This window comes from Arvicola amphibius, chromosome X, assembly GCF_903992535.2.
Source record: "Arvicola amphibius chromosome X, mArvAmp1.2, whole genome shotgun sequence".
Lineage (NCBI taxonomy): Eukaryota > Metazoa > Chordata > Mammalia > Rodentia > Cricetidae > Arvicola > Arvicola amphibius.
The window spans coordinates 67,342,405-67,355,930 of NC_052065.1; the positions used below are offsets into that span (position 1 = coordinate 67,342,405).

Sequence of the window (13,526 nt, forward strand, 5' to 3'; positions counted from 1 at the left end):
TTGGATTATTGATACAAATTTAAGGTAAATTTTGTTATACGGTGTATGTATATTTCTACCCTTGATTAAGGTATTGTGTTTGTGTAGTTCATTTAAAAATGTAATGTATAATTAAGAAATATAGGTTAATAGACAGTCATCTATAATAGTCAAGATTGTAGTCATGTTAGTTAGATTTTCTGGATGTATAAAGATATATTTTAATTAAATAGGTATTCTTCAACTCTTTCAGAGACCTTCAGAATATGGCATTTAAAAATGTTTAAGAACTTAGGACTTTTCATGACAGTGAGACACGTCTTCTCCTGGCAGCACCAGTTACTTCAAGAGGAAGATGGGCATTGAAGAGGCTTCTTAGCCATTTGGGCAAGAAACTGCTCTTGCCTGGACTGCATAACTGGACATGCAGAACCCACAGAGAAATGACTACTGAACTTGCCTAAAGGTGAGATGATCCTTCGGGGTGCTTCATGAAAGTCTACCAGACATTCTGCAGGATACAGAACAAAGTGACTGAACTGCCTTTGAAATTTCCTGCTTCATGGAAAAGTCTGCTGGATACTATGGGCCTGTAGGCTGAAGATGGATGCCCCAACGGTACAGAAGAACTTTGGATGACTGTCCAGGCAGTGAGATATCTCTATCATTTCTAGAGTTTTGGAAGTTGCTTACAATGCACTTTCTGTTTACTTAGGTAATATTATATCCTTCTGGAGTCTTTGATGGAGTTGAATAGATAGTTATAGTTTCCCTTAGTTAGGATAAAAGATAAAGTAGATATAAATATTGTAACTGTAATCCTTGCGTGATACCTGTTTTGTTATATGTAATTTTACTATGTTAAAGTTAAAGCCTTCCTTTTTATTCAAACAGAAAAGGGGAGGTGAACTATGAGTCCCCTCTGTGTGCTGAGATTACCATTAATGAATAAAGAAACTGCCTTGGCCTTTTGATAGGGAAGAACTTAGGTAGGCAGGGAAGACAGAACTGAATGCTGGGAGGAAGAAGGGTGAAATCTGAAAGACACCAGGGAGCTGCCACCACCAGAGATAGATGTGCTGAAACTTTGCTGGTAGGCTACTACCTTGTGGTGATGCACAGATTAATTGAGATGGGTTAAATTAAGATGTAGAAGTTAGCCAATAAGAACTTAGAGATAATGGGTCAAGCAGTGATTTAATTAATACAGGTTCTGTGTGGTTATTTTGGCTCTGGGCAGCTGGGACAAATAAGCGGCCCCTTGCAACAGCTAATGACATTCTGCTATACATATATATCTGTCTTAGTCATCATCAGAGAAACTTCTATTTGCAGTGGATGGGAACAAATAAAGAACTCACAACTGTACACAGATTAAGAAGCCTTGGGATACACAGTCCTAAAAGGGATGTCTTTATCAAACCTTTCCACTCAGGGATCAAGGAATATGTTGAAGAGGAGGCAGAAAGATTGTGAGAGCCACAGGGGAGGGAGGACACTAAGGAAAACAGTGACTTCAAGATACAACAACTGACACACATATGATCTCACAGAGGCTGTGGCAGCATGGACAGGACCTATACAAAGTCCCAGTCAGATAAGAATCCATCACTGAGAGGACAAAGTGGATATGATCTCCGATCCCTAACCAAGAAACTATCTCCAGCTGACCAACAGCTTGCAACGGAAAAATTAATTTTCTCCAATAGTGTCTCATTGGGTATATAGACCATGTTTGAGGACAGGCCCCTTGCCCAGCAGTAGACAGCCAACACTAAATTGGTGTGGGAAGTCCTTCTGTTTATGTGTTGCTCTTATTGGTTAATAAAGAAGCTACTTTTGGCCAATGGCTTAACAGAATATAGCCAGGCAGAGAGAGAGAGAGAGAGAGAGAGAGAGAGAGAGAGAGAGAGAGAAGGCAGAGTCATTGAGACACCATGTAGCCACCCATAGGAGACAGACACCACACTGGAACCTTGCTGGTAAGCCACAGTCATGTGGCGATACACAGATTAATAGAAATGGGTTAATTTAAGATATAAGAGTTAGCTAGAAATATGCTTAAGCTATTGACCAAACACTATTGCAAATAGTATGGTTTCTGTATGATTATTTCGGGTCTGAGCTGCAGGGAATGAATGAACAGCCTCCCTCAACAAATAGGCATGCCAACATGGTCGACTATATCCACATAAGACCTGAGAAAGCTTAAAAGGAATTCTAGACACAAAATAGAGTTAACCATGGCATTTTGGTAGTAGCATTTCCTTGGGTGGACTCTGTTTGCTAGAAGCAAGCTGAGGCTTCTTTAAGAAGGCTTCCTGGTTTTGGTTACTTGCAAGAAAAGCTCTGACTCTTTTGGGAGAGCCAGCTACAGAGAATTTAAATGGGGTTTGTGAGCAGAGTACTATAACTTGCTTAATGGCAACAGAGAACTACTGTGACCTGATCCTGGATCTGGGGCAGAGAGAATGGCTTCAGAGGCAGTGAGCATGCCTTTGCCATGTTGGACTGGGCAGAGCCAACAAGCAGTGCCAAGGATTTGGTCCTAGCCAAGCCTGCTATTTGTAAGTTTTCTATGTTAAAGTTAAAATCTTCCTTTTTATTTAGACAGAAAAAGAGAGGCGATGTATGTTGTGAATATGTTTTATTGCCATTGGTTAATAAAGAAGCTGCTTTGGGCCATTGGATTAACAGAATATAGCCAGGCTGGAAGATTTTCTATATATATATATATATATATATATATATATATATACATATATATATTTTTTTTAGAGAGAGAGAGAGAGAGAGAGTAGACAGAATAAGTGAGACACCATATAACCATCCGCAGGAGACAGGCACACTGGAACCTTGCCAGTAAGCCACAGTCACATGAAGATACAAAGATTAATAGAAATGGGTTAATTTAAGATATAAGAGTTAGGCAGAAATACGCTTAAGCTATTTGCCAAACAGTAATGCAAATAATATAGTTTCTGTGTGTTCATTATAGGACTGGCCAGGACAGAAACATCCCCAACACTAAATGAACTTACTTGTACTTCTGAAGATTGTTTTTGTCTCATAATGCTTTGCCTAGACATTTTTTGATTATATATTATGGTTTCCGATTTTGTGGGCTTGGGGAGTTGTCTCTCTCTCTCTCTCTCTCTCTCTCTCTCTCTCTCTCTCTCTCTTTCTCTCTCTCTGTGTGTGTGCATGTAACTCTCTGTGTATATGTGCTTCTTGTGTGTCTTTTTTGTTTCTCTCTGTTCATTTGCTTGTTTTATTCTATTATGATTTTTTCCCTTTTTTATTTGCCTGTCTGTTTTTTTAAGAGGAGAGGGGGAGGGAGAAAGAAAGATGGAGGCATGGAATTTGATGGGTGGGGAAGTGGGAGGGAACTGGGAAGAGATGAGGAAAGGGAAACCATGATCAAAATATATTGCATGAAAAAAATCTATTTTCAGAAAAGAGAAAATCAAACAACAACAAATGATAGCCAGAACTTTTGAGAAAAAAATTATTCATCATTGGTAAGGCTATAAATTAGTTATAGTCCTTATTGCATCCATTATGGATGTTCTTTAAAAACCCTAAAGTTATAACTAGCATATAATACAGTTATATTACTCCTGGGTATATACCACAAGGAATTTATGTTAACACACAACATAAATACTAGCACATCATTTTATTTCAGTACCATCCACAATAGCTATGTCATAGAATTAGCCTCTATTTCCAATAACAGAAGCATGAACAAAGAAAATTTAGTGTAAATATACACAATACAGAATATTCAAACACAAAAAACCACAGTTATAGTAATTTTCAGGAAAATTAATAGGAATGGAGATCTCCGTGTTAGGTGAAATACACTAGAATCAAAAAGACACATTTTTCTCAGGAAGAATTTAGGTTTTAAAAGTCATAAATAAGAAACACTGTTCATAACAGAAAAGTAGCCATGAAAGAGTAATGTGGATAATGCATGTATGCTACACATGCATTCTGCCTACTGAGCTACAACTTTAGAACCTCGGGGTAGTATTTTAATCCAGCTCTCAAAGTTAAGTAGCAGCAGAACAGGAATGGAAATTTAAATATCTTTATTTAATCCAAGTCATCTTTCCAATTAATTGTGTTTCTAAAATCGGACTAGTGATAAAATCAGCTCAAAGTGACATAACGTACCTTCATAAGGAAATGTAGAAAAAAATGAGACTTGTATATACTATTGGTGGAATATAGATTGCATGGCCATCTTAGAAAACAGAATAATGGTTCCTCAAAATCTTAAACTACTATTTAACTGAGTAATTTCATTATGAGTTATACATTCCAAGGAAATGAAAATAGAATTTTAAAGAGACATAGGTACTCTCACACTGATTGAAGATTCAGGAGAGCCATGAAATAGAAACAAATTTGGTATCTATCAGCCAATGAACAGGGAAGACCTGTTTATTAACCAATGATCAGAAGAAGACCATGTACTACATACAAAATACTATTTATTCCACCCAAAGAATAAAATTCTATTGTTTGTCACAAGGTGGGTGGAATAGAAAATAATAAGTGAAATAAGCTAGACAGAGAAAGTCAGGTACTGTATAATATCAATTGTATATGCAAATTGAGGATAGAAAATGGTTATCAGAGGCTGAATAAGATTGGGCTAAAGAAAAGGTTGATAAATTAGTATTAAATAACAGTAAGGCTGGAGCAAGAATTTCTGGTGTGCTATAGCACAAAGGAGTAACTATAGTAACAGTAATGTATTGTTTACTTCTAAACACTAAAAGAAAGGGTTTTCCAATTTTGTTTGAGTATATATGTGGACATTGATTTAAACATTAAATAATTCATGTAGCAATATCATATTATCCAAATATTATGTACTTTTAAAGTTTAATGTTATTAATAAGATAAGAGCATTAACAAACATGTAGAAACAGGCTCTAGATTCTATATGTGTGATCCAATAAAATAACCAGAATTCCAAAGTACGCTAGGTGCTAGGTAACATTATCCTCTAAAACATTCCCCAGAATCTGAGGGCAGAGCAGTAGGAAGCTTCCTACCTACTTCCCTCCTTTCCTCAGTCTGAGACACAGTATACTCATATAAGGTAAGAGATTTATATTCATAAGGCCATTACATTTTGAAAGCAAGTCATTTGTTGCTTTGAGGCAGGTTCCCACTATGTAACTAAGGCTGACCTGGAATTTACTCCATAGACAGGTTAGTCTTGACTTCATAGAAATCTTGTTGCAGCTCCCAAGCACTAGGAAGCTGAGTGCTTGGATTAAAACCATGTGTCACTATGGCCAGATCAAGTCATGTTAAGAAACCATGTTAAGTAAAAAAATGATTCTTACCTGTGGTGTTGTTAGGGTTGTAGTGCTACTCATTGTATCTTCCATTTGTTGTGTTTGAACATCCAATGTTTCAAACTGATGTTCAAATTTGTCCATTAAGGCAGAAATCTATAAAGATATGGTCGTAAGAAAAACGTACCCTGAAAAGATGCTATCTGAACATCAAGTTATGATGACAATTGTTTGTTTTTACCTTTTCAAGGTTCATACTCCTCAATGTAGCATCCATAGATTTAACTACACCTGCCATGGATTTTGTCACCTATTTAGAAAATAAAACTGATTTAGTAACATGAAAATTTTATAAACTTTTAAATATATTATCTATATGTCAACTTAGGAAACTTGTCTACTACTGTCTTTAACAGTAAAATCACATTCTGTGTCTAGGTCTAGATACCTAGATTTTAGATTATTGATACTTCTTAGTAGACAGCAAATAAAAGTTAAAAAGTCTACTGCCAAAACCTTTTTCCTTACTAAGTCTAATTTTCCACGAAGTTCTTTATTAACACCATATAATACCTTGCAATACTCAAATTTGCTATTTTTGTAAGTCTTCCTACTGTCATTAAATGCCAGTCAAGTCTTACCTTGCCCATCGTTACTGCAGTTTGAACTCTGGCTGCCACAGCATCAACCCTAGCACTCATTCTCAAGAAATTGATTGCCTGGTTTTTCTGACGGATTGCATTTTCAGCATGAATTCTTGCAACTTCTGTATTGCCTTTCTGAATGGCCTGTTTTAAGCAGAAGTAAAATAGTGTTGAAGAAAAATAGCTGAGAAAGAAAGTCAGGACCGTGAGGGAACCTCCAGCTGGCGACAGATGGGGAAGGTGACTGAGCCCCACATTGGAGCACTGGACTGAGCTCCCAAGGTCCCGATGAGGAGCAGAAGGAGCGAGAACATGAGGGAGAAAGTCAGGAACGAGAGGGGTGCGTTCACTCATGGAGACGGTGGGACAGAACTAATGGGAGATCACCAACTCCAGTTGGAATGGGACTGATGGATCATGCGACCAAACCCGTCTCTCTGAGTGTGGCCAACAGCGGGGGCTGACTGAGAAGCAAAGGACAATGGCTCTGGGCTCTGATTGTTCTTCATGGACGGGCTCTGTGGGAGCCTTCTCAGCTTGGTTGATCACCTTCCTGGACCTGGGGGGAGTTGGGAGGACCTTGGTCTTAGCATAGAGTGGGGAACCCTGATGGCTCCTTGGCCTTGAGAGGGAGGGAGGGGAGGTATGGGTGGAGGGGAGGGGAGGGAAGGGGGAGAAGGAGGGGAGAGAAAGGGGAGAAGGAGGGGAGGGAGGGGGGAGGAGGAGGGAAGGAGATGGAAATTTTTTAAATATAAAAAAAAATAAACCATGAGAAAAAAAAAAAAAAAAAAAGAAAAATAGCAAACCAAGACACTGGTGAAGGCAAAGAGCAAAAGTACAGTTATTTTAAAAAATTAAATGCTACTAAATTAACTATAGTCTACAAGAGGTTTTAATTAGCCTTTTGGCAGGTAATTATTATAGTAGCTAAATAATAATTTACAATCCTATTCTCTTTTAATCTCATGATTAGAAAATACACATGTATTAACAGTTTAAGAAATTAGAATATGCTGGACATGGCATATGCTTTTAATCCTAGCATTTGGGATGCAGAGGTAAGCTAATTCTGAGTTTGAGACCAGCCTTGTCTACATGGCAAGTTCCAGGCAAGCCAGGGCTACACAGTGAGACTTTGCCTAAAAAATACAATAGAAAGAAACTAAAAGGTAAAATTGTTCCTAGTTATATTATCATGCTATTTTCATTGTTATTATTTTAGTACAAATGATCTTAATATATAAATATATTTATTACTATATAGTTTGTAACAAAATCAAACACATAGAATATAGTTTCAAATCTTGTTTTCTTTCATGCTTAAATTATTACTTTAAATTAAAAGCATACTTATCTAGATCATTGTTTCTAAGGGTTGCATCATACAAAGGTCACTGTAGTAAAAGAATTATTGGTCATACATAAAATGATTCTAGATGTTACACAGACATTAGGTAGTTTCTATATGATTTTACTGAAGAGGCATATGAAAGTACTGTGTAACAGGAATCCAGCCTTTTCCTGGTGTAACAATCAGATCAGGTATACAGCTAAAAGAAAATAAAATTAATTTAAAGAAAAAAGCATTAAATAAATAGTTCAGAAAACACAATAAAGTGAAACATTATAGAAATTACAGAAATTCAAGAGTGAGATCCTAATTTTTCAATAAAATAAACAGCAATTTTAAAACTCTCCTAGTATATATAGCTTTACACACTTTCCAAATCTTTCTATAAGACAAATACCTGGATACTGATTACTGTATGCAGATGTATATTTAAATTTAATTATACTCCCTATGATGCTTATAACAAGTTTCACCTTCCAGAATAGTGCTATTGCTTTATTCACAGGTAATCAACATAGGATATTATTATTGTAGTCCATTATGATCTAAGAAGTAAAATGTAGTACCTCTCCATGAGATGGAACCCATACTTCACATTGCTTGGGTAACCAAGAACCTGAGAATAGATAGGCCAATGACCTAGGGGAAAACCAAATACTACTGTTCTACTAGAGAAATGTAACAATAAAATGTCTGCCAATAATATTCTGCTATACTCACTGATCAGTGCCTTGCCCAGCCATCATCAGAGAAGCTTCTTCCTGCTGCAGATGGGAACAAATACAAAGACCCACAGCCAGAGATTATTCAGCGTGACAGATTTTGGAATACTTGGCCCTAAACACGATGTCTCCATCAAATCTCTCTAGCACTTAGAGACTCCCACAGAAGAGGAGGTAGAAAGAGTGTAAGAGCCATAGGAAATGCCAGACACCAAAGAAACAAGGCCTTCTAAACACAATAGGACTGACTTACATATGAACTCACAGAGACTGTGGCAGCAAATACAAGGTCTGCATGGGTCTGTACCAGATGGGGTCCTAGAGCAGACAGAAGTAGACAGCTCTCCACCAGGTCCAATCAGAACTTAGTGCCAATTGATATACACTCGCAAATAAAAATTAGTATTCTCCAAGGGAATCTCATTGGGGAAAGAAAAACACTCTTAAGGGAGGGTGGGCTGTTAGGAATCTGGTTCTTAAATTTTCAGACCCCAATAGGGACATTTACCATAGTGAGAGAGACATGAGTGAACATGTAAAATATAAAAAGGGTTCCTATCTTAGCTAGAGAAAAAGAAACCAGTCATGTGGATATAAACCACAGAAGGTGGGAAACCAGCAGTGAGAAGACTCTGTATAAACAGGTTACTACTAACACACCAGGAGCGTCAATACACTGAAGACTACAAAAGGAGAAATCAGAAATTAAAAATTCATTAATAAATCGGATATGGCTTTGGAGCCATTTTAAAACCCTGACTTTTTACTTAGAGGGAAAAGATAAAGACATAGTTCTGAGCAGAGCACTGACATGCTATGACTTCTCTTAAAACACTTCCTCCAGCTGCTGGGTTAAGATTACTTTTATGGGGTAGAGGGGTGGAGCTTTGTAGTTCAATGGTAGAGTCCTTATCTAACAGGAGTAATGTTTATTGGGCTTGATTCCTAGCACTGGGGAAAAAAACACCTCTAAAACAAAAGCATTATGGGAACAGGGTCAAAACAAGGAGACCAAAACAAAGAGGCTAATTGGAAGCTTGTTTGCAATAAGTGAGGTTAAGATAACCTGGGTGGGGATATGGCCTGGGTGGGGATGGGCACACTGGACTTGGTAAGAAGTGATCAGATTTTAAATACCTTTGAAAGATTTTGCAAGGCTCAGATGTAGTGTATGAAACAAGAGGTTAAACATAATGCCAGTCTAAGACTATTTGCTTTGTCTGAAAGGCACACCAGGAATTACAGGTACACCAGGAATGATGTACTGAAGGATGTCCAATAAGGAACCCTGTTTCAAGTTTGACCATCCAAGTAGAAAGAATAAAGCAGTTGAAAACAGGAGTGTTCAGGTCAGATATACAGGCTAAGCTAGAATTATCTATCACCATGCAAATAAAGCTAGAAGACTAGATTAACTCACTTCTGGAGTCAGTATAGGTTGGAAATCACAAAAGAAAACAACAGTTGTAAAATGCACTTGGATGGGCTGTGGTGAGTGTGGTTTCCTAAAAGCCAAAGCACAGAAGTGTTTGAAGGAAGGAGTACTGAACACTGACAAATACTACTGATGGTTCTAATAAAATGTGGATTCAGAACTGATTGGACTGAGCAGTATAAACATCTTCAGTTTCTATTGAGGTAGAGGTCTAAGTGTAAATGAACAACAAAACAAAAAACAATAAAAATTGAAGTGGAAAGAATTAGAGTTAACAAAATTAGGGGGTTATTTGAAAGGGTTTTGCAAATAATGAAAAAAAGCAAGAAAAGTATTGGTGACAGAAACTGGTTGCCAATTGTTTTCCTAGTAGAAAAACCAAATAAATAAACAAAACATCTCCCTCACCCCCCAAAAATCCTCATGCAAACAACAGCAAAAACCACAAGAGTACCGAGAGACAGAAGAGGCTCTCACACAAAAGCTTCAAAGGATTTTAATAAATATGGTTGTGTGCTAACACAATGTATTCTGCACACAGGAGAAAACTGATAATGTAAAACAGAGTGCTATCTGAGTAATGATACCTGGAACAGGCCTTAGCAGAAAAGAGGAGAAGACTCTTAATTCTCAGAATCATAGTCGGTTCATCTATTTTTAAAGGAGGAAAAAGACTATGGCAACAGAAGCAGTTATCTATAGTGATCAAATATTTCTTAATGAATTAGAAAGCAAGAGCATCAGTCAAATTTGAGAATGAGAAAGGGGGATCGAAGTTTACAAAGAAAGAGTGCATGATGTCACTGAAGTGAAAGTTAGAAAAAATGAATTTAAAAGAAATGATACACTGTCATATATCATAGTGATTCTCTTAAGTCTTCACATCTAATAATTTGGAAAGATGTAAATTAAGTCATTTCATATCTAATAATTTGGAAAGATGTAAAGAAAAATCAAGCATATTTTTATGTAGCATTTTTACTGCTAAAATCTATCCTAAGGATAGAACTCCACAAAGGTTTATATGCAATAATGGAGTATTTAAGATGTTAGAAGAGCTGGGTAGTGGTGGCATGTATTTTTAATCCCAGCACTTAGGAGGCAAAAGCAGGAAGATCTCTGTGAGTTCAAAGCCAGCTTGGTCAATAGAGCGAGTTCCAGGACAGTCAAAGTTATACAGAGAAACCATGACTCAAATTAACAAACAAACAAAAGCAAAAACAAAACAAAAAACTTTGCCAGGCTGAGGCAGGTGGACCTCTGAGTTCAAAGCCAGCCTGATCTACAGAGCGAGTTCTAGGACAACCAGGACTGTTACAAAGAGACCCTGACTTGGCAAAACAAAAACAAAAACAAAAAATAAAAAAAAACCAAAAAATAGAAAACAACCCAAGGCAAAATATAGAATTCAAAACTATCTGCTGAATATGACCAGCAGGAAGAAAATAATAATTTTAGTAAGAACAATTTTAGTGGAGTAGAAATGAAGTCCTGGTTACATCAAGTTGAGCTATGAGTAAGAAAGAATATGAAGATATGTGTCCTCTTGACTAAAGTTCTGCCCTCTGCTCCACACTTGTGTATTTGCTTATGAACGTATTGTTTCTACTTAACCCACTTCTCAATTCTCCCTAGTTAAATACTTGATTTTAGCTTTTTGTATACACAAAGCATTACCTGGTTCTGATCCATTATTCTTTTATTTCACTAAAGAACTGATGCTCTTGTACAAGCCAGAAGCCAGAGTCACTGTTAATGTTTCAGCTCACTTGTTGTCCACAACTGGTATACATGCAAAATATATCCTGAACTCGACTAGGTCTTACCAATTCTGTCACTCATACCCTAAATCAGACCACATCATTTTTTTCTGCCTTCTCAGCTGCTGTCCCTCTTGTCCTACTTCTCAGCTAATTTATTTGTATCTACCATTGTACTTTTCAGTCATTTCTCCCTGGATATCTAACCATAGCGGTCATTTTAAACAGTATAATATGATTGTGTCCTTTGGTTTAAAGTTTCCAAGCGCCCTACAGCACACCTAATGTAAGTGCATAATGCCCACCTGGAGTCCTAGAAGGCCCCTATCTGATGGATTCTGCCTACATCCAGCTTCATCTCCTTACTGTGGTCCAGAACACTGTGAGTTTCTCAGCATAAATAGCTCACCCTTACCTTCAGGTTTAACTATGTCCTTTCACTGGACATAGTTTTCTCCCATGGCTTTGCAGGGCTAGTTCCTCTTAGTCATTCACTTTAAATGGCATTTATTTTCAAGGGATTGTCCTTAACTACTGAGCTGAAAGTACTTTAGTCCACCCTGTTACCCCATTAGATCACCATTTTATTTTCATTAAGGCACTTATTATGCTTGGTATATGTTTCACTTACTCTTTTGTTTCCTTATACCTATAATAGGGGAATATTTCTTGCTAAATATTTTAGCATTAGTACCTGATTCACAATATCCACTCAGCAGTTAGTACTAGGAAGAGATTTTTAAAAATGGCTTATGTATTCCTACTGTTATTAAATTGTGAGCTTGCCTGCCCGTGCCATTAGTTGGTTATCTGCAGTCTTTTGCTATTTATAAAACACTATTCTGTCAATTGGATATATTAAAATTTGTTCCATTATTCTGCTAAGTTTGGATATCTAATTAATGGCTCTTCGAGTATTCTGTTTGTTTGAAGTACTGGGGATTGAACCTAGGGTCTTACATATATACTAGGCAAATACTCAACAACTGAGCTGTATCTCAGTCCCTCAATTCTGCGCTGTATCTGTTTCCATCACTACTTCCCTAGCAAAGGCAGCTCATTGTTTGTTGTTTTAGCAATCACCATCCATATTTTGAGCAAGATGAGAAAATGTTAGCTCAAAATTTCCCCTTCATCTGTCTCTATTATTTTGTTTCTGAAAGCTTTTTGAAATTTACTTTAAATTTTTATACATGTATACTATATTAGAACCTTCTCCCTTCATTCAGCTACTCCTGTGCCCTCCTCATTTCCTCTCAGACAACTTAAAACATTCAAATGCTGCAAAGTGTGATTAGAACAGGAAAATATATTAAAGCTGAGACAGATAAACACCTTATATCGTTTTAGCTTCTAATAGTTAAGTATGTGTCTTTAGGTTGGGTTAAGTATGGGTAGAGACCAGGAAACCAGAAAGGTGTCCATAAAGGAGATAACAAGAGGCTAGAGAGACGTGGGTAAGAAGAGAGTCCATCATGGAATGAGAGACGATGAAAGAACAGGGGGAAGAAACACAATCGAAACTAAAACATATGAAAATACTATAAGGAAACATTTCATTTTAAGTTAATAATAAATTAATAAATAACCAAACAAAAACACTCTCATTCAAGCAAGTTTTAAAACCTATTCATTGCTGCAACCTCAGTGGAACTCTAAAACACAGCTTGCTACAATACTGAGGGGACCAAGAGCTTACTGCAACACTGAGGAGACCAAGTAAGAAGACCAAGAGTGTGAACCAGGTGAGAAGATCAAGAGAGCAGGCTTAGAGAGACCTCAGTGACTCCCTGAGACACAGATACTGACAGTACTGAAAAGACCAAGAACAATTACCAAAGACTCAGACAGCCACTGCAAGGACTGGGCCAAGACACAAAGACACTGCTGGTCTCATGTGAAGGAAGAGATGGATAGGCGCCAATGCAAGAATTCATCCAACAACCTAAAAAGCAACATGGTAGCACCAGAACCCAGTGGTCACACTACAGGAAGACCTGATCATCCTAACCCAGAAGAAACATAAGAAAATGACTTTAAATGTAACTTTATGAAGATGATGGTGACATTTAAAGAGGAAATGAAACCTTCCTTAAAGAAATGGAGAAAAAAGACAAACAAAAAGTTGGAAGAAATTAATAAATCCCTCAAGGAAAACCAAGAAAAAAAAGAATCAAACAGACGAAGCAAATAGTTCAAGACTTGAAGACTGAAATAAAGGCAATAAAGAAAACACAAATCAAGGGAATTCTGAATATGAAAAATATGGGTAAATGAACAGAAGCTACAGAGACAAGTATAAAAGAAAGAATTT

The 13,526-nt window shown here is 37.0% G+C and overlaps 1 protein-coding gene across 1 annotated transcript in view; it reads right to left on the minus strand.

Annotated features, from left to right (window-relative positions):
• Positions 1-13,526, minus strand: part of LOC119805517 (charged multivesicular body protein 1b-2) — a 62,335-nt gene that overhangs the window by 25,697 nt on the left and 23,112 nt on the right. Inside the window, exons 3-5 of the mRNA XM_038317470.1 lie at positions 5,942-6,088; positions 5,542-5,610; positions 5,349-5,456 (exon numbers count right to left, since the gene is read on the minus strand). Coding sequence (XP_038173398.1) covers positions 5,349-5,456; positions 5,542-5,610; positions 5,942-6,088 — 324 coding nt within the window. The remainder of the gene's footprint in view (positions 1-5,348; positions 5,457-5,541; positions 5,611-5,941; positions 6,089-13,526) is intronic.